Source organism: Bidens hawaiensis, unplaced genomic scaffold (assembly GCF_021521415.1).
Source record: "Bidens hawaiensis isolate Kalapana, Puna unplaced genomic scaffold, B.hawaiensis_p1.1 tig00037696_1, whole genome shotgun sequence".
Taxonomy (NCBI): domain Eukaryota; kingdom Viridiplantae; phylum Streptophyta; class Magnoliopsida; order Asterales; family Asteraceae; genus Bidens; species Bidens hawaiensis.
The window spans coordinates 136177-160901 of record NW_027496598.1 but is presented as its reverse complement, the minus strand read 5'-3'; the positions used below and the strand labels follow the sequence as shown (position 1 = coordinate 160901).

The window sequence follows — 24725 nt, the reverse complement described above, 5'->3', positions numbered from 1 at the left end:
ATCTCGCCCCTCGTGAGCAGCCGGGACAATGTCGGGGAGTGCCTCATTAACCGGACGGTGTACCATAGTATCCGATATCACATCCTCGAAAACCCAGAAGAACTTGTTCTTCCAGTCTTTAGAGCCTCCCTCGACCTCTTGACCGATCCTCCTGTCAGCTATCGCTTGGCAGGTAAACCACCCGTTCCGGTTGACCATTCGATAAAAAACAACGAACCGATCAAGACGGGGCACCATCTCATGAGCCATACACACGAATTCATAATGACGAACTCGCATGACGGCACGAGGGTGCAACTGAGACAAATGTATCCCAAAAGCACCCAATATTCTCATAAAAAACTTTGTAATAGGAAAACGGATGTTTCCGTGGATAAAGAAGTCAGAATACATAGCTATTTTGCCCGGCGGTGGCAGACTGGCTATTGAACCTGAAGAGGGAAATTATGGTTCCCACTCCCACTGTACTCTCACTATTCACTTAAGTGCATTATCTTCATCAGAATTGTACTTATTCTCACGCCGGAAGGTGGTTACGGGAAGAACCCCCCCCCCCCTCTTGTCCTTCCCGTAACGAGCTCACGGTGTCTGTTTTGCAGGTTCACGTTACTGGACTTTGGGAATTGAGTTCATATCGTATTAGCAGTTAACCATATCTGAACTCATTGGATCTAAAACCCGTTAATGAGAGTAGATCCGTGCTTCTTCAAAAGCATATATATTGAACTTGATTTTCAATTTGTTAAACGAGAAGTTACCAGGTTTCTTTGGTTCACATGTGTACCAAGTCTTAATTTGATTTACCATTAGTCAACGTTAGTGTAGTTAGTTCCGTTATGATATAATTCGGTACATGTGTTAGGTATTATTATATAAGGTAGGTAGGTAGGTAGGTAGGGTTGGCTGTCTTGTTGATTGATTAATTAATTCACGCCGCCACCGCTTCACTTTCCTTTTTCTTCTAAATTAATTTTTGATCTGGTTGATGAACATGGCACATGATTAGTGGATGATTGCAGATCCTAACGGTACGTAGTAATTCTCACCACCTGTTGTCGATTGTTGTTTGCGCTTTCCTTTGTTGAATAAATTGCTGAATTAGGTCGTTCATCACTCTTGTTGTCCCTTTTACACAAATTATAAGTTTCAGTTTCAAATTATAGATCGTATATTAAAAAAGAAAAAAGGGTTATTTTTGTTCGGGTCAAAACGGGTTGGTTTAAAAAAATGGCTTGTATGAAATTACTGTAAATTTCAGCTTTGGTTATTTTAAGACACCAATTACACACATTTAGTTGTCGGTTATGCGTGCGTAGTAGGTCAAGCTTGTTAAATTTCCGGTTACGCGCATTCGGAGGTTGGGTCGGTGTTATTATGAGGTCGGGTCACCTGAGTCAGAGGTAGAACGGATCTGTTCTGGTTCATTCAGCCAAAGAACAGGTCGTTCAAACACGGGTCAACCCAGTCAAACTGAGTCAACTCAACCTACGGGCCGGTCAACATTAGTCAAAACAACAAACAAATCTCCGGGACATGCTTGTGCTGAAAAACTAAGCGATTTAGCATATTAGACAACGAGTCAGGGTTAGGTCAAACTAGTCAATGCTCGGGACGACTGTGGTCAACTTGGTCAAACTTGCCCAATGACAGTTAAAACAAGTGCAAAGGTATAACGCACGCTATTAGTTGGGAATATCTCATAGAATAGTAACCAACTTTCAAAACTGTTCCAATTAGATCAATCATGCATATTTTTCTCAAATCGGGTCACTAAATCTACAAATCGAATCTCACCGATTGTTTTGTTTGTTAAGAAAGAAATGAAGGATAAGATGTGGGGGTCGGAATTTGCAATATATGTGGTTATATTTTTAAAAAATTAAAAAACGTTAATTATATTAAAATTCAAAAATAAAAAATAGAATTCACGTCGACACTCAACGTGAATATCAAAAAACAGATAAAAAGATTTCCTATGTGAAACAAAAAATAAAAACGTTAAAAAAACATGTTAAAACCTTTAATTTAATAAAATATGAAAGTTGAGTGACCTAATTGGAACACTTTTTAAAGTTGAATGACCTAATTGGAACACTTTTAAAAATTGGTTACTATTATATGAAATTGCCCCTTATTACTTCTTTGTTTATTTTAAAGTAAACTACACACATGTATTAAGAGCAAACCGAGTTTTGACGATCCGACCCAACCAACGATAAGTATAGAATAACTAACAAACGAGCAATTGGTAAGACTATATATAATTTTTTTACTTGTTTATTTCTTTTAACATCTTAATAACGATAATTACTAGTGTTAATATTATTAATACCGTCTTTGTTGTTATCATTAGCGTGCGACGATGAGTGATATACCGTCACATGTATTCAAGTAAGGACACACGTAAATTATGTTACCAAACACTTTTATTATTTATGTCATTGGCGTTATTTAAACGTGACAAACAGTAATAGCAATAATAATCACAAGTCATGGTTGAACAAATAGCATTTGTCTTGAGCAAATTGATGATAAACGAGTGTCCGAAACAATAAATACAAATATATATTTGTTTTGAATAAACCATGACACATATCATTTGTTATATATTCGTGTTCTCTCTTTTAACAACACATTTCATTTGGCCTACTCTAAACTAACCAAATGTACTGGGGTCATTCCGTGTCACGTGACTTGATCAATTGAACCCCACTTGAGCTTACCAGTGCTTCAACACATCCCTTCGACATCAACAGTTGTTGGTCAGGCTACACAACAATCCTCCCAGTAAACAAACCTATTATATTGTACACCAGAATCGACTCCGTAGCCCGCCAAGTCTAAAACCTTGTCGTACCAAAAAAAATTCCAATCCTTATCTTTGAGAATGAGTTAAGTACATCGGTAATTCCATTATTAAAACTCACTAACGGGATCTAACATGACGACTTCCGAGACCCGACCGTTGTGTGGTTTTGCAGGGACGGAAAATGGAGGATAATTGTTGGAAGTCAGAAAGATAAGAAGGGAATCATGTTTCTTTACCAATTATGGATTTTGTTTGTTGGAGTAAACACGAATCACCACTTCAAAAAGTTGTGGGCACTAGGATATGGGAATGTCTGGATTCCTTTTCCAGTCTCGGTTGATAGCATCAATGGAGTCGATACATTTGTGAAAGAACTATTTGATGAATGCTAAGGTAAAGCATGTGTTGAAAGCGGGAACATTTGATGGTCAAAGTGACTACTACTTGATTGGTAATTACAGTCCTGATATATGTTCCACAAATGACTTATCCCTCGACACCTTAGAGATATGATTACGAGAAGTATTACACTTTCGAATCTTTCTTTGAGTATGTGAAAAACATAATGATTTTGATGGCTTGGGTGAATTTATCTGATTCATTGACCCTATCAATTAATATCCTTCTGTTTTTCACAGGATCAAAGACACTTTTTAGATATGTAGTATTTTCTATAATCAAATCCAAAGGAGTTAAGTGTTAATTGATTATGTGAAACATACTTTTCTTTCACCGGATTGTAACTACCAATCTAGTAGTAATGTCTTTGACCAATCAACTATTCCCACATTCAACATGTGCTTTATTTTAGCATTCATAATTTTCTTTCATAGATGTTTAAGTCCATTGGTGCTATTAATCAATCAAGACTGGTAAGAAGTCAGGCAGGCATTCTCACATCTGAGTGTCTGCAACTTGATAAAATGGTGTTTTGTGTGGCTCCAATTAACAAAATACACTAACTGGTAATGAAACGTGATTCTCGTGTTGTTTTTCTTACTTGCGACGAGTATCCTCCATTTTCCGTCGCGTGCACGCCATCTAGTGGTTGGGTCCCTGAAGTCATCACGTCTGATCCCGTTGGGGAGGTTTGTGATGGGGATTCTCGGTATACTTGATCCACTCTTGAAGATATGGATCGGAAAACTTCTTTTTTGGACAACGAGGTTTTTGACTTGGCCGTCTTTTGAGTCGTTTCCAGTGTATAGTATAACGGGTTTGTTTCCTTTGAGGATTGTGACGAAGTCAGACCAGCAATCGTAGATATCAAAACGATTGGGGCAAAGGCAGGGTTGAGTGGCATCCAGTTGATCAAGTCATGTGATACCGAATGCACCCAATACATTTTATCATAAAAGATCGGAACACATGGGTTGTGTTGATGAAAGAGATGGTAAACTCGTTTATAGTACATTGGTTTTGAATAATAAATAAAAGTTTTAACTTTTCAAATATGTTTAAAAGCATGTTGTGATAATTACGTACCGTTAGTATCTACACCCACTGAATCATCCATCAAACTGTCAGTCATGTGAATGCAAGCTTAGAGCAAGAATGAAACATAAATCAAATTAGGAAGAAACACTTCTTACTGTTCATCCAAGTTGTTGAGGCTGGAATACGAAACACCAGCCAATGAGGCTGCTCCGGTGGGGAAGCAGGAAGTGATTCAGGCATAACATTGTTGGGTTGAACATGGTGTAAACCATGCACCAGAACTAGTATAAAGAAAATGGCACTTGTTCTCGTCACTAGCAAATGCAGGGTGTTAATCAAAATAATCAATCTCCTCCCAAGTCAAGTCAGCATGTATGACTCTAGTGGAGTTTGATATATTATAAAATATATTGGACCATTATTTATCAGCACAGTTTTGAAATACATGAAATCATTAACAGGCGTTACATATTTAGTTTATGTAGTGAATTAGCTATCATGTCACATCTTATGGGTTTGTTTGATATTAGATCCATTGTTGGTACAACACTCCAAAACATTAGTTTGCATGTAACATCTTAGGTGTTGCTTTGCATGTCAAATCAGTTCTAGTTTGCTAAGCAATGCTTTCATAAACAAATCAAACAAGGAACCATATGCCTTACCGGTAAATTGGTCAAACTATATTTAAGAACCAGATAACACCATAACTAATTTAAAAGCGCGCAAATATCACATATAATGTAAATTATTTTATAATAAAAGTTTAATACAACTTTATTATTATGTTACTTGTGTTTAATCAAATGAGAAAAAAAAAAGAAATTAAAGTATTAGAAATCGGTAGATTCTTGTGGATGTTTTGAGTTCAAATCTTATAAGCTATGAATTCTTTTTAGACTATTGACTTTTATATTTTGATTATGAAGAAGGAAACAGAAATTGTGTTTATAAAGGCTAACAATTCTTTTATAGCAACACTGATGGTACCAATTTAGTGTTGAGAACCGGTTATTCCAAGGGAACATAGCTTAATTTTGAGGATCATAGAGGTTGTTTGAGTTGAAATTTTGTACCTTTTGTATTATAATCACTTGTTTTCTTTCAGCGCGCTAATGTGATTGTGGCAAATGATCATATGTAAGATCATACTGCTAACGGTACAATATATATAAAAATATTATTAAATGTTATGTTCATTCTTGTTTTCTTTTTTTTTTGTCACGGTTACAAGATTGTCAATTACTACATTATTGTATTTACATGCCAAGTGTACATTATATCAGTAAGAGCATTCACAACGCTAGAACTTCACAACCAACACATCAGCACCGCATCAGATTACAAACTTTTCTATAAGAAACCCTCACTTTCTTTCACAACACGAAACCTCATTCCACAAACTTGGTGCCACAGCACTAGCATGGTTCCTCTCTTGGTTCGTCAAGCGCACAAACGCATCCACAACACTAGCGTTTTGGATGCTTTTTGGTAAGGGGATTATTTTTTGCAAGGGGGAACTAATCACCCATCATCAGAATTCTTTTTTTTTAATGAAAAATGAATTTAAGGTAGTTGAGAATAGTGTTTCCTTTAATTACGGTGTTTGTTAAGTGTATAAATGAGATGAAAATGTAAAATTTGGGGTACGTAACAAACTCATTTGCGGACTTTATAATTAAAATGGTTTACGAAAAGACTAATCAGAAAATAAAAAAACTTGAAATGCTATTTAAATGTTTATCCGAATGTATCGACAATGGATTGCCATAACCTATGGTTCCTTTGTACACAATAACAAGATTCTCAAATCTCAATTACTACATCATTGCATTTATTGTTGGAGCCAAAATGTGCAATCATATTATGATGATACACCAATTTATAAAGTTAAGAAAAATAACTACAAGGTGAATGGAAGTTGGAACTAGAAACTATGATAAATATATGATTGTAAATTGAGATTTTAAACCCTAAATCCTAAGATGAATTGCAAGTACAAACTATGATAAATATATGGAAAATGAGTACAAGGCGCTTTGACATGATTTACTTTAAATATCTTTTTTCTAAATAGGTTTTGATAAAGTGAATGTTACACAACTCCCATGTTTCTTAGGAGAAGCATAACTATCACTTGAATATGATTTAGGTTTGAAGTTGTAGTTGGATTTCATGACCATCTAGAAAACACACCATCAAATATAAAGTTACATAACATATTACAAAAGCTCATCATTATCAAGTATAGAGTTACATGAAGTGATAAAGTATGAGAGCTTCCAGGAGACAGAAGTATTTCTTACCTCTTCCTACCTTCGCGTTCTCTTCAAAGCCCCGTTGTCTTCTTTTCCAGAACCATTGAATTGTACCTCGCACAATTAAACATGTCAAGTATGTATAAGAAAAAGGTCACAACAGCCAATGCAACCAATGACTTCAAACAAAATAAAATCAAGAAAATAGTCATAGACATGTTATACTTTAAATAAAATCAACAACACAAAACCATTCACAGTCAATATAATCTTCCTTATTCAATCAACCAAAAACAGATTAAATGCAATGTTCCAGGAGACGGAAACGACTACTTACCTCTTCCTACCACCACGTTCTTTTAAAGACAGAGAAAGCGTTTCACCTCCACCAATGTTGTAATAAGCAAGAGATAAATTGTCTTTGAGAAAACCCGCCTTCCCACTCAGTTTCTGTTTGCTTGCAGGTAGATGGATCTCTCCAGCAATCTTCTCCTTCAAACTGCTTACACTCTCAGACAATGACTCCACAGTAATATCCAACACTTGACCCTTGAGATTTCCTTCAGCATTTGGCACCGACACACTAATACGGGCAGGCCCCTGTCACAACACAAACAACTCCAATTAGCACTGAACCTATAAGTATACATAAATTTTAAAAGTAGAAACATGATATTTATAAAATCAACATACCGGATGTCAAGCCAAGAACTGATCCTCGGAGAAAAGCATAGAATCTTCAAGTCTTTGCCTCTTAGGTTCAGGTTCTTCAGGAAGTGCAGGACGAGCTACGTCAGGCGGTGGTGGTGGCTGCATTCCGTGAGGCATTGGCGGTGGAGGAACCATAGGCATTCCGGGCGTATATAGACAGTGTGCAAGGGGTGTTAACTGATATCCAGCCGGCTGCCGATTCATCATGTAAGGTTGTTGACGAAAGTAATTCATCTGCATTGGTGGCAAAGTAACAGTCCAGTATTGAGCATTAGGCGACACACGAGGGAGATTCAAAGCTAGCCCATATGGTGGAGGACCTGGAAGATTACGGTCATCAGTAAACCCGTCAATTTGATTGTTTTTCCTCTCAATCTCTGCTTTAACCGCGTTAGAAACCTCTTCCTCTGTGGTCCCAAAAATATCAGGACGGGTCCGAGCAAGGCTGACAATATTTCTAGAAACTTCTTCATCTTGAGCAAGTGTGGTCTCTCTAATCTTGGCAAACATTCTCTCCTTTTGTTCTTTATACTTCGGGTCAATAAGAGAAACACGCATATGTTCTGGCATCTCATTGACCGGAATCAGTTCACCAGTAATCGGTGAAACAACAATATTACTATTAGCCAGGCGTAGCCTCTCCTCAGGCCTCTTATAATTCTTAACAATCCTCATTCTCATCTCGTTTTCTTCATTAATTGAATCATCATCATTATTATTATTATTCTCTTCTTCGTCTAATATCATTGGAGGCGGTAAATCATTGTCTTCATCATCTGAAAAATCTATGGTCACCACAACAGCAAAATCATGCCAGTCGATCTTGGACATCAACCGTCTTTCATGTTCTTTATCATCCTCAGCCTTTTGTCTCGCCTGCTCTTGGTGCATTTCCCACTCGAGCCGGTTTACGCACCGCTCAAGAACAGTAGACATATCAGTCAAAACATTTTTCAACTTATCAGTTGATCCATTAGGCGGCCTCAACACTTTATTGTAGGCATCTGTCAATGACTTAAACAACTTAAACTTACTATGGGTCGGCTTCAAAAACTGAAAGTGAGGATTGTTTGTCTCTCTACTAGTTAATCCAGTCAAAAAAGATCCGTTTTGTGCCACAAACTGTGCAGTGAGTCTAATTATATCCAACTCCTCACCCGTAATACCTTCGGGAAGCCGAATTGAGTACTGCTCAGCCTCTGGAGGTTCCAGAACTTTCTCAATGGGTATGAACTTTGCTGACGTGTTAGTTTTCTCGGCTGCATCAGATGACTTACACAACTTCTGACCCGGTGCTTGACTTTGATCACAAAACTCAGACAGTCGGTACTGGTAATACGCATGATATGGATCTGAACCATTCAGAAAATTAAATTTGGGATTTGCAGCATTTTCATCGATGATTATTTTCACAAACTCGGGTCCGTGCTTTGCCACAAAGCTTACGGTTTTGTCGACTATGTTTCTGATGTCGGGTGGAGGATGTATAATTCCTATTGGTCGGGTGTGTGTGGCAATAGATGCAAGGGGTGAATTGACCATTAATATCGGCTTCCTGCATATGCTCGTCCTTGGAATCATTTTCTAATTGGAAGGCCATTTGCACAATTTAGTTTCAATACTAGTACAGGTATTTCAGAGGTTAGCTGCAGGTTGAGTTTAGATCTGTAACACTAAATCATAAAGAGAACATATAGGCATATAACTTTGTCTATTCATTTTTTTTAATAATCATATAAATTTGTGCGAATATGTTAGTGTTAGGCAAGGCAGGGGTGTGCATAAAACCTTAAAAACATAAACAAAAGAGGCTCATGTTAGGGTTTGCAGAAACCCACCGTAATTTGAACGCTGGAAACTATTGGCGATTGCAGGTAAGGTAATATAAACCAAAGTAATTAGTCATGAAGATGAAAGATTAAAGACGAAATCTGAATTAATAAGAAGACTGTAGTAAAGATACATACCTTACGTCCTTACCTATAAATTTTACGATTAAACAACCGGATTATGATTTGTAATTGTCACAGGATTGAAATTAGGGTTCGTGGTTTAAAAAGGGGGTGTTTTTTGGCCTAGCTTTTTTAGCCAAGCTTCTAGTTTTTTTAGCTTAGCTTTTTTTTTAATAAAATAAGCTTCATTTAGTGTTTGGTTTAGATTTTTTAGCTTATAAGCTAATTTGTAGAAACTTATTTAAAGATAGTTTTTTAGCTTATTTGTTTAAGGGGTTAAATTACTCATTTGCCTTCAAATAGTCATGGATTAATAATATTGAAGTAACTTATTACTATAACAAATTAAAAATGATATTTAACAACTTATTAAGATGTATAATCAACTTGTAGAATATAAGTTAATCCAAACACTTAAAAATGGCTTATCAAATTATACAAAATAAGCTATAAGTTTCAAAAAGATATAAGCATAAGCACAAAAATATAAGCTAGGCCAAACACCACCATAGCCTACGCAACTGCCAATGCAAATCATCACTCGGATACCGCGGGATTAAGTTGCTCGGATATACGAAATTTTGATTTCATTTTTTTATATATACTCTGAGTAGGCTATCATTTTTATCCGTAACCCAAAACCTGACTCGAATAACTATTAACCCAAAATCGAAAGTACCCGTACTCATGAAACCCGAACCTGAATCTAACAAACCCGAGTACAACCCGAACTAATACGAGTTGAGTACCGAGTACTTTTTAATGGGTTTCGAGTAAACTCGAAAAACCCGAATAACCCATTTGACTAAGTCTTCTATTCAATTATTATATATCCTACCTTAGTCTATTCAATGAAATCGCTACCTATCCAAATGATGGGTGGTGATACACTGATACGTTAAAAAATTTAAATAAAAAACAAGAAATTGTGTTAGTTTTTAAATATCACGTGGTTCATAAAGAAAATTTTTCATATTACATCATGCTAGTTTTGTTATATAACACGTTTTAGAAAAAATATATATCTAAATATTGCTCAATTTATCTTATATATAGAAAATGAAAATGTGTTATACTACAACTATATGTATCTTTAACAAGAAAAACATTTCATCTTTGAAAGTGTTAAGGTGACACATCTTTGATCAGTGTTAACGCGACTTGTTAAATGATTGTGTATTTTGGATTTTGAGGTTTGCTATTTGCTTATGTAAGTTAAAAATTAAAGATGGTATTTCGAGTATTTTTGGTTTTTTATGTCAAATACTTGAAACCCGATTAGCCCGTACTCATAAAACCCAAATCTGAATAACCCGAACCCGAGGGAAATTAGGGTCGAGTATGAGTACATGAAATAAATTTCTCAAACCCAAGGAACCCAACCCAGAATACCCGAATAACACCCCTAACTCTGACAAACACTAAAAAGCAAGGGTGGTGATCTGATTGGAAATCTTGTCGGATATATTACTAGAGAACATGGGCCCACATGCCAATCGCCTAATTTACTCAACTAGTAGCATCGTCGGTAATGCTTTCTCACCAAAAGAAACACATTTTTAAATATAACATTAGTCTTAAAAATGGATTGAATTTTCGTTTGTGGTTTCCATCTGTAATCCAGGGATTACCGATGGAACCTTGCCGTCCACAACTGTTTTTAGTGATACCCATTTATTTAGTAGTGTGTTCAATGGCAAACAAAAAAAAGATCCTTGATATTATTACTCAACGATTAGAGAAGAGTAATGTTGTTAGTATGATGAAACCCAAATAAGCATGTACTAAATATGTGTGTATGTTCCCGCCGTGTAGCTCAGTTGGTTAAGGGGGCGTAAGACTTGAAACAATAACCTAGAGGTCGTGGGTTCGAAACCGATCCTAAGCGTCAATCGCCTTGCCGCTGATTGATGCTGATTTACCTCTCATGTGATGGGCCTGGGACTGTCTGGCGTGGGCTGGTTTGCGTGTCCGGAACAACACGTTTTGGAACAATAAATATGTGTGTATGGTAAACGATTTACTTCGCCCCAATTATTTGGGAAGGGGGAGGGGGTATTCTCACTCATCCACCATTAGTTGATACTTCAGGAAGATTTTATCCGAAATGAAAATAAAGAAATAATCAACTTTTCCAACCAAACAATCAAACACCTTATTACTATTAGGAATGCAAGGATTGCAAGCAACAAAACACAAGAAAGGATACGTAATCCCAAGTAACCTAAAATATCTCAGGATTTGACGTGTTTTAACTTGAATTATACTTAACTGAGTATCATATCGTGACTGAAAACATAAAATCATTTTGATGGTTATAAATTGTTTCAAAGTTGTGGGTGGTGGTTGTTCTATGGCAACTTAAAGTATAGTGTTTTAAAATTCCTTTAGGTGCGTTGGCCCATTACAAATAACATGACGTCTTAGTGGTGTAAAAATATGATGAATATTCAATGTGTAAAACAATTGTCACCTCATGTTAATGTAAATAATCGGTAATGTAGCTTGCCGTATTTTTCAAAAAGTTTGAATAACCTTGATGAATAGTGATAAAATCAGTTAATAGTGACATGTCTTAACTTATATGATATCATTTCTTTATAAGTATATTACAAATCTCGCTTGCGGAATATCGTGTTACATATGTAAAAAAACCGACTCTAGAGTTTATCATTGTAAATACATTGTACTTATTATTCAACTAAAAGATAGAAAATATTTGAACCATTATCAATGCTCACATTAAAAACTACTTCAATGACTTTAGATTATGTTAATCGAAATGCAACAAAAATACCTTGTCTGAGTGTCCTGGTGTAGCAGATGAATTGCTGGACAAATCTCCTTTGGCAGTAGAATCGAAAATAAACTACTGCCAAACGAGCAATTGCCCGGTAATACATCTATATACATGATACCTTTCAATTCTCACATTTGGTTAGACAATGTTTTCACTTCGACAACAATTTATAGACCAATAATATGAGGCAAATATTGTTATGCGTATAGAATATCCTTCAAATATTTCTTTTTGTACAACATTTTACATACAATATGTATACAAGTTTTGTGACGAATAATGGAGGCACACATTATGTTTTACTAACCTTTAGTGTTTCAAAGAGACAATGAAACGTAAAGGTAAGATGATCATCGTATCAAATTGCCTTGGCTCAAGAAATCTGATTTGCACAACCATTCTTCATTAGGTTGACAAATACCATCAGAATTTGAAGCGTATGAAATCAACACATAATATGAGATTATATAAGATATATTCGTGTCATGTCATTTTGTTGCGTTAGGCATTGATAATATGGATGTGTTGTTACAATTGATTTAAATGCTGTGACTATGTTAGACATGTAGTAATCAACTAGTTTAGGCGCATTGTTATTATCAACGGTGTATCAACATTTTCTTAAAATAATATAGTAATGCAACATGCTCAAAATAAAGATACCCAATCTTCGTCTTTATGTATGTATAAAAAAAAATATATAAAAGCTATCTAAGTTTATTAAATTAGTGGAACAAGATTTAAATAAAAAGAGCCGGCAATTTAAGGTAGTTCATTTTTTTTTCTCTCAAGTCATTGTACCTTTATATTTTATATTATTTACGATCATAACACTTCTTTGATATTAACCATTAAAATAATAAGATTAATGACTCTAACCATTGAAACAGTATGATCAACGATTCAGGTTACCTCATACGCTTTGTACAGAAATTTTCACTTTGAAAATTATCTTTATTCTATATATAATTTCCCACAACTTATAGTTCTCGTTAACTTGTTAATAAAACGCGATACTTAACGATTTATGATTCTTTTGGTTTTCAAAACAAGTAACCTTCTAGCTCTTTGTGTATACAACAATTCACATGCTTTCGTCAACTGAGTGTGTAACTTGGCATATCCTATACACCAGGGCCGTCTCTGAGAATACAAAAAAAGAGGTGGGTCTGGGGCATGAAAGGCAAGAGGCCCTAAAATACGAACTCAAAAACTCTAACATAATTTAGACAAATGTTATAATAATAAAACAAAAACGAAAGTTTTTTTTTCAGCAAAATGAAAAACTTAAATGAATCGTGATTCCTCTTCTATTTTTCTATTTTTACGTTTTTGACTACCGGATAAGTTTTTAGGCCTAGAAGGCATGATATCTACAAAATAGAAATAACATAAAATTGATTCCATTAACGTAGTAACACAAAAAACATTAACTAATCTATCTTTTTTCAATCAAAAATCTAAAAGTCTAAACTTAAAAGTCTAAATTGTAAAACATATAACATAAGATAATAATAAAATCATAAGAATAGTTAATTTGTGTTCCATAGATAAGAATTTTCAACACTCATAACTAAATACACGTTACCTAAAACCAAAACCATTAGTCTGCTGAGTTTTAAAACACAAAACTTATAATATCATAATATGAAAATATGTAATTTATCATAATTAAACAACCCTACATCAACAATTCAAACACCAAAAACAAGTATAAACATAACAAAACATATATTGATATACGAAATACCCCACTATTAAAAAAGAAATAAAACATATAACATATAATATGTTTAACCTGGTTTAAGTGTGGTCGGTAGGAAACTGAGTCGGAGTGTCGGACTTCGGTGATGGCGAAAAGCAAAGCCGCAGAAGTTCTCCGGCGAAGGGAAGAAATCCGGCGATGGTAAGAAAGCCGGTGTTTGTTTAAGCGGGATGGTCGTGGCATCATGCGTCTGATTGTATTCCAATTTCTATATATTATCAGTATTATTTTTTCCCAGCCAAATGGGCCTTCAAATATCATGGGCCATATACATATATAATTTTTTTAAAAAAACTGATGGGCCCTAAAAAGGAGTGGGCCTGGGACTTCAGCCCTCCCAGCCCACCCTCATAGCCGGGCCTGCTATACACCCTAACTTAGCATATCCAATAGACACACAGACATTTATACCAACGACTAAGAAAAGCATCAAGATCTCGGAAAATGCAAAAAGGTTTGATGGTCCTAAAAGGAATTGAACCTTAGCATATCCAAAATGTTGGTTGTCAAAATATTGACACAGAGAATGATAAAAATACATTTCTTGTGATTATATAGTCACTTTCGTTGCAAGTTCTATCAATTCAACTATTCAAGTAACTATGTATATGAAACTAATTATTTTGCCCAAGATAATCAAATGCATACTTAATTAAAAACCCAAGAAAAGTAAAGGTGTCAATCATAACTCATGTTCATATAATGGTTCATTTGGACAAAACTAAGTTGTATATAGATCCATTTGGGTCACCTTAAATAAGTCAATGAGCCAAACTGGGACACATTAAATTAGCCAATTGGTCAAACCAGGTCTGCTCAAAATTTGTTAGTCAACAGATCAAAACTGCATATATTACAAAACTTATTAACGGTCCAACAGCCACACATGTCATTATTTGAGGGTCTCCTTAAATGGATCACATAAGTTCAAATGAATCAGTTTCAACTTTCAAAAGCTTTTGTGATTTGTAGTCACTTAAAAGAAAGGGATACCTTGTTTGCTTGGACTTTGTGACATATTCCACTAGAAGATAGCCAAGTATATTGTTCCACAACAATTCTCTAGACATAACTAGCTATTCTAAAGTGTTTGAAAACTGTTATTAAACCCGACTCACCTCTAGACAAGCACTGGGGGCTAGTTAGTAGTTATCTCAAGATTTGGCTGTTTGTTTTCTAGCTTTTACTTTAAGAAATGGCATTTCAATAATATACAAGAAGCCAGCAGACGATATGACAATGGAGATGGATTGACGACCAAGCATAACAAACTAAATGCTGGTCAATTTGAAAAATGCATGCATACAAAGAAAGCACACTTTCAAAAAAGAAAAATGCAAGATTGAGAATGAACAGTATGATCTGTTGTTGGATTATTTATGTGATCTTTCACAGTTGTCAAAAAAAACTGATTAACACATACGTTAAATCCATAAAGTAGCGCATCACGAATGTATGAGTGATTTGTTTCGTGATTTATCATTAAAAAAAGAAGAAGACTAAGAAAGAGAAGAGCAGAAACAGATATGATAAGTAGCAGTGGCGGTAACAGAACCAAAAATCAATAACACAACACCATTTGCTGTCTGTATAATCCTCCATACTTGATCAACAAAAGCAGATTAAATAAAATGTTCCGAGAAACATAAACGACTACTTACCTCTTCCTACCACCACGTTCTCTCAAAGACAGGGAAAGCATTTCACCTCCAGCAACATTGTAATATGCCAGAGACAAATTGTCTTTGAAAAAACCCGCCTTCCCACTCAGTTTCTGCTTGTTTGCAGGCAGCTGAATCTCCCCAGCAATCTTCTCTTTCAAACTGCTTACACTTTCAGACAAGGACTCAATAGTAATTTCCAGTATTTGACCCTTCAGATTTCCTTCATCAGTATTTGGCACCGACACACTTATACGAGCAGGCCCCTGTCAAAACCAACACTCACATTAACAGGATTATACACAAAGCTTAAAAGTGATAAGAAATAAAATTACTGAAAAAAAGCGTACCGGATGTTGAGCCAAGAACTGATCCTCAGGGACAAGTAAAGAATCATCAAGCCTTTGCTTCTTTGGTTCGGGTTCTTCAGGAAGTGGTGGAGGTGCTTCCTCTGGCGGCAGTGGCGGCATCCCGTGAGGCATAGGCGGTGGAGGAACCATAGGCATGCCGGGCATATATGGGCGGGGTGCAAGCGGTGTGAACTGAGATCCAGGCGGTGGTGGCACCGGAATACTTGGTAGTGGTGGCCGATTCATCATGTAAGGTTGTTGTTGACCATAACTCATCTGCATTGGCTGCGGTGGCGGACGCATCGGATTAACCATCATGTTAATTCCAGGCCGAGGAGGCGGAGTTACAGTCGAGTATTGAGCATTAGGCGGGACACGGGGAAGATTCAAAGCTAGCCCAGGAGGAGGAGGAAGCGGACGAAGTGACGGAATACCCGGTCTAGGTGGCGGTGCAGCAGGACCCGGAAGATTCCGGCCGTCACTAACCCCATCAATCTGATCTTCCGCTGCATTTTGCGACATTGCTTGAGTAGCGGTGCGCCCAATACTTCCTGTGTGACCATCCCAAATAACCTGCTTCGGTTGCGGCTGTTCATCGTTTTTCTTTTCAATCTCCGCCTTGACTGCATTAGAAACCTCTTCTTCAGTTGTCCCAAAAATATCAGGACGGGTCCGAGCAAGCCCGACAATGTTTCTAGAAATTTCATCATCTTGAGCAAGCGTAGTTTCTCTAATCTTTGCAAACATTCTCTCCTTTTGCTCCTTATACTTCGGGTCAATAAGTGAGATACGCATATGTTCTGACATCTCGTTGACCGGAATCAACTCACCAGTAATCGGTGAGACAACCATATTACCCGGGTTTCTTTCAGCAGCTGCGGCTGCTAGTCTTTCCTCGGGTCTCTTATAGTTTTTAACAATCCTCATTCGTGGCTCGTTTTCTTCCTTGATTGTTTCAACTTCATAACTTTCTTCTATACTTGCAGCCTTCATACCTTCTTGAACAAGTTGTACCTCTTCTTCATCCATTTCCATTTCAACTTCTTTTCCAGGTTCCACAATTTCTTCCTCAACAGCAGCTGACATCTTGCTCCTTCTTATAACTTCATCTACTGTCATTGGAGGCGGTAAATCATCATCTTCATCGTCTGCAAAATCTATGGTTTCCACAACAACAAAATCATGCCAATCAATCATGGACATTAACAGCCTTTCCTGTTCCATCTCATCCTCCGCCTTCTGTCTCGCCTGCTCTTGGGACCGCTCCCACTCGAGCCGGTGTAAGCACCGTTCAAGAACCGTGGTCATGTCGGCCACACTTTTTTTCAGCTTATCGGTCAACCCTTTAGGCGGCATCAGCACTTTCGAATACGCATCTGCTAGCGACGTAAACAACATAAACATACTGTGTGTAGGCTTCAAAAAATGAAATTGAGGATTATTGTTCTCTCTACTAGTTAATCCAGTCAAAAAAGATTTTCCATTTCGTGCCACAAATTGTGCAGTGAGTTTAATAATATCCAGCTCTTCACCAGTAATGCCTTCAGGGAGCCGGATTGTGTACTGCTCAGCCTCTGGGGGATCCAAAACTTTCTTAACAGCTCTAAACTTTGACTGGTCAACTTTCTCGGTTGTATCATTGCTCTCTTCAGGAGCTGAAGAAGAGATTGTCTCGGAATCTTGCGCCTCAGACGCTTGGTTTGACTGTTGACCCAGGGCTTGATTTTGAGCTCGAAACTCGGTCAGTCGGTGCTGGTAATAGGCATGATACGGATCTGATCCGTTTAAAAAATTAAACTTGGGATTTCCAGCATTGCTAACAATGATTCTTTTTTCAAAGTCAATTCCGTTTTTTGCCACAAAGCTAGCGGTTTTGTCAACAATGGTTCTGATGTCGGGTGGAGGATGAATAATCCCGATTGTTCGGGTGTGTGTAGCAACTGATGCAGGAGCGGAACTTGACTTATTCTGACCATCATCGGCATCCTGCATTTGCTCGTCTTTGGAATCATTTTCCACTTGAGATGGAGGCAGAGGACCTAGATCACCATCGGCTGGTGGTGCTGGAAGAGGCAATATCGGTGTAAAGCCCACCATTTTGAAAAAAAACAAAAAGGCTTCAAAATCTAAAACAGTGATACAGCAAGATTTAGTTCCAATACGAGTTTAACATACTCCAGAAGTTACCCTGCAAATAAAAAGCTATAGTTTAGATCTGCTGCGACTTTTGAATAAAAATAATACGTAACACTTACAAGAAAACACAAAGACAGTAGCAATATACACTGGTCATAAGTAAATCACTGATACAAATTCACAAGTATCTGTAGAATAAAAAATAAGTATAAAAGGTCTGTTTGCCCCTCAGAAAATTGAAGTGTTGAATTTACACAAATCTTAAATTTGACAAATGTTGTTTAGTAGCAAAATCCAGCATTATGAGAACCAAGTATGCTAATTGTTTACCAGCATCTATGCAATTAATGCGGAAAAATACCGGATATCGGTCAAGGACCGATATATGAAATATCGGTTATCGCGGTGGGATATCAGTCATGAATACTATTAGCATGCAGAATTTATATATATGGCAATTTGACACTAACAGTATACTATCCTAACATTAACAAATTAACCATTTGCAACTTGCAAAACACTATCAATTGTAGCAAGTAGGAACTTAAAACACTGATATCGAAAATATCAGAGATATATCGGTCAATATCGCCGACTTTGCACCGATAATTTACCAAGGGACTGATTACCGATATACGATATGAGCTGCATAGACCAGCATACAATGTCATAAGTTTAGCACCTCATGAATCTAGATACCTATCAGACTAAACAAGAACTAATTAAATGTTCTTAACCGAGCAAATAACCGTCCGCGTAAATACATAATTTGAGTTGATGACAAAACAAGATTTCATTGAGGCATTTTATCAAACACCTTGCAAACAATCTCAGTTCAAATTCTAGGGCTTGAATAATAATAATAATATAGGAACAAAAATAATCAGTAAATGTGTTTGAAATTAAAGCAAAAGAATAATACGTTGTTAATGTTAGGGCTTACAGAAACCCTAATTTGAGGAGTCAATAAAATTGAGTAACGTAAATGAATCAGTAAAAAGGTAATGGCGGATTAAACAAAACAGAAACTTACCTCGACGGTTGACGGTGGCGTTGGCTGGTGGTTTATAGCACCGGCGGGCGAGTATTTGTTCAATCGCAGCAGAAGATTGATTTGATTAACCAGGGGTGTGTATGTACGGTATTGGATATACAGGTGGTTTTTTAATAATTCGGGCTAGGTTGGGCTGGGCCTATGTGGGCTGTTTTAGGACTTAATTATTATATAATATAAAAAAGAAGTTTGGTTAGTATTATTGGTCCACTTGGTTTTGTGTGATTGGCCAAGCTATTTACTTTTATGTTTTTCTTTTAATTTGATAATTAAACAATTATTATGTCAATTCACCGTAGTAACTCTCGAAACAACAACGCTCAGGTTTTATCGACTCTTTGTCGCAACATTCGGGTTTTATCGATCCTCTTGTTTTGGTACTGATACCATAACGAACGTAATCGAAACCGACCGAATCTGCGTCAACTCACTGTTGCGATGCTCGAGACCGACTCACTGTCGCAACACTCGGGATCAACTCACAGTCCGCAATGCTCGGGACCAACAACACTCGAGTTGTGTTTAAGTTATATCTACTAACGTCATTCAATAAGACGTGCAACCAAAATCGACCAAATTCGTGTTGGCTTACCACCTCAGCGCTTGGGTTTTACCTGCCTGACCCGGCGCAACGCGCCGGGTAAAACACACACATATATATAAATAGAAACTTTGGTGCCGCAAGTGGCTTATTGGGGCATTTGGCGGCACCTTATTGGTCGGTGAGTTTTGTTTTTTTATTTATTTTTAATTTTTTTGTTCAATAACCATAATACTCGGTAATGGAAACCAATCAAACGCCAAATTTTTTTTATTTTAGTTCTGGTACCATAATAAACCTGAAAGAAACAGACCAAGTTCATGCAGACTCGCCGCCTTATTTAAAGTCCATGACAAAAAATGCTCAGGCTTTACCAATGCGCAAGTTTACCGATCGACCCCCCTTAAAATAAATAAATTGGTTGTTGGCCCACCTCAAATTCTATATTTTTTTTCCATTTTTTAGTTCCGGTATTACGTAATCAAAACCGACCGAATTCGTGGCAAGTTACCTCCTCAATGCTCGAGACCGACATCGCTTGGGTTTACCACCGACGGAATTTGCCAACCAAATGAACATCATTTTCAATATTTTTGATTTTTTATATGTTAATGTTTTTATATGTTAATTTGGCGAATTAATTATTTGGGTTTTAACGCTCAAATTCTATCTCGTAGCGACGCAGCTGGTACTGACCGAATTAATGTTAACTCATGTAGTAACGCTCGAGTTTAACCAACACCCGGGTTTCAACGTTGGAGTTTTGTCAACTGACCCGACGCAACGCGCCGGACAGAGAAACTAGTTGTAGACAAACTTAAAACTATATTGCGCGTCACGGGTGCAAAAGAGCTGAGCTGGTCGAGAGCTACTCAATCGAGTCTAGCTTAAATGAGCCACGGCTAAAGCTTAAAATTAAGCTCATTTAATAAACGAGCTCAATTCCGAGCTTCACTTATCGAGCTCGAGCCGGCCCACGAGGTTACTCGAGCCTATCATTTATATATATTTTTAATATATATATATATATATATATAATAAATATTAGAAAATAACTAAAAATATATATTACGTCAAGATTTGGATCAAATACAATTTAAATTAACGTGCTAAAAATATTGATCATATAGTATATAATTATATACTACATATAAAACATTGCATACTGAACAACTACTTCACATAATTACACTATATGTATATATAATTACACTATTATGTTATATACAAAATTATCACTAGAACAAATATTTAAAAATGACTACAAATATATAAAAAATTAACTGAAAAATAGTAAACAAGCCAAGCTCGAGCTCTATGTAAGTTAAACGAGCTTAGCTCGAGCTCGGTTTTAATATTTTCTTTAATGGCTGGTTTTTAACCCTTAAGGTTTGGACATTTTGATATTCTTTCACCCAAAATCCAGTTTTGTGCACCTAAACTATAACTATAGATTATGTGTGTCCAATACTTTGATATGATCATAATTAAAGCTCTGTAACCATCAATTATTAGAGACAGTTAAGAAAACTAATCATTTTTTAATATGTGGGATATTTTTGAAGTCATGTTAAAAGAAAGAAAAAAAATCTATGCTAAAGTTATGAATACGGGTATTGTGTACTTTACTTGGTTGTCGCAAGTTTATATCCCATGAGTTAGTTCTTAAATGCATTTTCTATGTGATTTCTTGTCATGTATATTTAAGAGCGTATCAAACACACGTGTCGTATGTAACACCCCGGCCCGGATTGGGCTGACGTGTCACAATAAACATGGTTTCTGAACAAAAGACATGATTTTATTTATTTACTTGTCAAACTTATAATACATTAGATAAGGTAAACTTAAGGCTAATTTTACAAACTAGTACGGTCAAAAGATATTTTATTATGATCCTGATGCTTTATTCTTCTCTCTTAACCCCGCCCATAGTAACCTGTGTACCTGAAAAAAAATAATAACGAAATGAGCCGAATGCTCAGTACGGAATAATAAGCTCAAAATGACTTAATGAAACGTAATTTAGATTGAACTTATGATAATGATACGATGCAAAGTAACTTAAAAAAAATAAATCGTATCATACGGATGTACCCATGAGCGAACATAAAACGTGACAACATACAGGTAGCTACTCCTGCATATTTATCACATGAGATGACGAGTTGGCATACCCGCTATCCATCTCCTTATTATAAATCCTAGGACCGATCCATACGCCTTCTAATAGTCATATGTACCACTTGTACTTAAGAGACGCCGTGAACTGATCTCACCGTCACGGGTGGTGCACATGTTGTCGGTGCCGCAACAACATGCTCGTGGGACACTCCACGAGAAGCGACACTCAGGGTATCGGAATACAAATAAACTTATTCATATAACTCATAGCAAACATATTTTCGTAACATATATCGGAACATGCGATAATGAGTATAATCAAACATAATAATATCGCATGACATGAAAGTTAAATCCAATGTTTAATCAGAACTGGAATCCAACGGACATCCAAGTGAAATGATAATTCAAAGACGTGAAGAGTTATAAAATATATATTAACTCAATGGGTTTATATCAATTAAATATGAAAGCAATGGAGAGTGGGGGTAATGATCCGTACCTTTATGTTCCAAAATGATGTTAACCGGTTCACAAGCGTTTTAATTATCTACATATGAGGTATAAGATGTATTTTCATATCAGTTATGTGATTTTGAATAAATATATGATCCTGGTTTAATTAATATACTTAGAGCGATACCTTAATTATAGAGTATTTTGTATCATAAATTTACTAAGTTTAATGAATTTTATCTATAACATAAAATCATACTTGCTACAATGTAGGGAATACATAAAATATGAACATCTTTAAATGTGTCACAATTTATAAAAGAAAATTGTATTTTATTTATTATTAGTAAACAAGATATATAGTTTACGTGATTTACACCATTTGTATTTTATAAGTATTATTACTTTTCTTTATTTTATTATTAAAGTAATTTATATTTATATTAAATTATGAAGTCATACTGATGTACTAGCAAAATTTCATGGGTTTGAAAATACAAGCATAGATACTTTGGTTCAAATATTATTGTATATAGTGGTTACCTTATTAATTAGTATAAGTAGTCTTTCATTTGTTTAAGTTTAAAAATAATAACAAGATATATACCTAGCTGGTACTTCGTCTTCTTCAAGACTTCGTCGGAAAACGAGCACGTCGACCGGAAACTGTTCTGAGTTCTAAGAGAGTTTTCTAAAAGTAACGAAGTGACCGACCATTACTAACATAATGAGATAAGTAGATATATATCAAATATGTAGTGGAGTTACCTTACGTAACAATTAGTGGTGATAAAAGAAAATTCGACGTTAACGCCGCCGGTTTCGTTGTGATGTTGTACGGTGGTTCAAAAGGGGTGGGGTGTTTGGCTATAGGGTGGAGATGTAACTGTTTTGGTGTTTGGGTTCATTTTGGCTTGTCTAAAATGTTGACCGTTGTCGAGTTTATTGTCGGAATGATAATGAGGATGTTTAAATGTTTAGAGAGAGATGCATTTATAATCACTTTTTATTTATTTATATTTTATTTTATTTTATTTATATGGATGGATGTTACACCTTCACTGGATAGACCTTATTCCACTAATTATCCTAACTTGAAATTTAATATTCTATATTTAGTTTAACCTCTGCTCACTTTGTCTATATATCACATAGGAAATATGAGTTCCTTTATAATGTTTAATATTATTATATACTTCAAACATAACTATTACTCTTTACGACTAAAATTCAGTTATTATTATTATTATTAGTTTTGGTTATTACATCGTATGTGTCATGACTCTACTTGTCATATTTTCTCACACGCTACAAGTATAAAACGACTAGTCTCTATTACTAGCCATTATATGGCTTGCATTAGTGGCTTACTAAAATTCTCATGCGTAGCCAATCTCACTTTCATTTTTAGTCACATTTTTTAAGAGTAAAAGTATATTAATTTCAAAAGAAACTTAAAACACACATCTCACTTTTCTTCTACTATTTAAGAAGTAAACACAATTTACAAGCAAAACACAATTTCCTCCACCCTAAACCCCTCTCACACGAAAAGAAAAATCTTAAATCATTTAATCATGTTAAACGAAAAAATATAATATGTACCAAACATTACTAATAACAATCTAACTAGCATTATTAAAATCATCTTGTCATATCAGTTCAAGTACTAAACAGAACACAAGAAGAAAATAGTCTTTTCAAGGTGTCTATATATACAGAGACACCCATTTGAAGGCGTATCTACTTCTTGGCTGCATGGTGGCCATCTGCAGTAGCCAGGTTGACTAGAGCCCCTGCCGGGCTTCAGACACTCGGTTCTTATAATATGCATGATACGAATCTGAACCATTCAGAAAATTAAACTTGGGATTTCCAGCATTGCTAGCATAGAGTCTTTTCTCAAACTCAGGTCCGTTTTTTGCCACAAAGCTTGCGGCTTTGTCCACAATGGTTTTGATGTCAGGGGGAGGATGCACAATCCCATTGTGTGTAGCAGCAATTGTTGCAGCGGCAGAATTTTCCATACTCCTGTAAATATATATTGTTGTTTAGTACCAAAATCAAAGTGTGGTTATGTGTTTATGAGTTATTCTATTGGTACTAATTTAGACCAACTAGAAAGATCATAAAATAATAATAATAATCAAAATAAAAACAAGATTTCATTCAGCCACTTTATTGAATATCTAATTTGAATGATAGTAATATGAAGATGATAAGCCAAGAAACTGGTGTTCGATCAGTTAAATGAATATATACATGTATATCTTATAACTGTAAAGAATATAATAGTTATTATGAAGATATAATATACGTTACACGCGATAAAGAATATGTCAACCGATAGATCTTGTTCTTAGGCATACATATAACAAAACCATGGATAAAGAAAGAATATGTCAAAGGGATGAGAGAACCAAAACAAAAACTTACCTCGACGTACGGTTGACGGTGGCGTTAGAGGGGTGTTTAATCGCAACAGGAGAATGTGAAAGATTAAGATTAACAAGGAGAAACCGACGATGGGTATTTTTATAGTATTGGTGGATTTTTTGTTAGGTCGGCTAATTAGGTTGGGTTGGGCTTATGTGGGCTGATTATATATGGACTTAGACGGGGTTTAGCGGGGAGGATGAAAAAGAGTTTTACGGCGATACAAAAAATCACG

General features: G+C 35.9%; 1 protein-coding gene and 1 pseudogene across 2 annotated transcripts; both read right to left on the bottom strand.

Moving 5' to 3' along the window:
• Positions 1-6626: 6626 nt before the first annotated feature.
• LOC143589668 (putative splicing factor 3A subunit 1 pseudogene) lies at positions 6627-8838 on the bottom strand (annotated as a pseudogene). The gene is made up of 2 exons (XR_013145326.1): positions 7198-8838; positions 6627-7104 (listed from the first exon to the last, which is right to left on the bottom strand). The product of XR_013145326.1 is annotated as a putative splicing factor 3A subunit 1 pseudogene (transcript).
• A 6306-nt stretch (positions 8839-15144) lies between these two features.
• On the bottom strand, positions 15145-19037 carry LOC143589664 (putative splicing factor 3A subunit 1). Its single transcript, XM_077070362.1, has 3 exons — positions 18913-19037; positions 15744-17931; positions 15145-15659 (listed from the first exon to the last, which is right to left on the bottom strand). The coding sequence occupies exons 2-3, from the start codon at positions 17838-17840 to the stop codon at positions 15390-15392; spliced, it is 2367 nt and encodes a 788-aa protein (XP_076926477.1). The 5' UTR covers positions 17841-17931; positions 18913-19037; the 3' UTR covers positions 15145-15389.
• Positions 19038-24725: the final 5688 nt, after the last annotated feature.

Bases quoted from the DNA above. Each gene is read 5' to 3' on its own strand.
- LOC143589664 (XM_077070362.1), bottom strand. From the start codon at position 17,840: ATGGTGGGCTTTACACCGATATTGCCTCTTCCAGCACCACCAGCCGAT. The intron at 15,660-15,743 runs GTACGCTTTTTT...TGGTTTTGACAG, and splicing joins AGTTCTTGGCTCAACATCCG to GGGCCTGCTCGTATAAGTGT.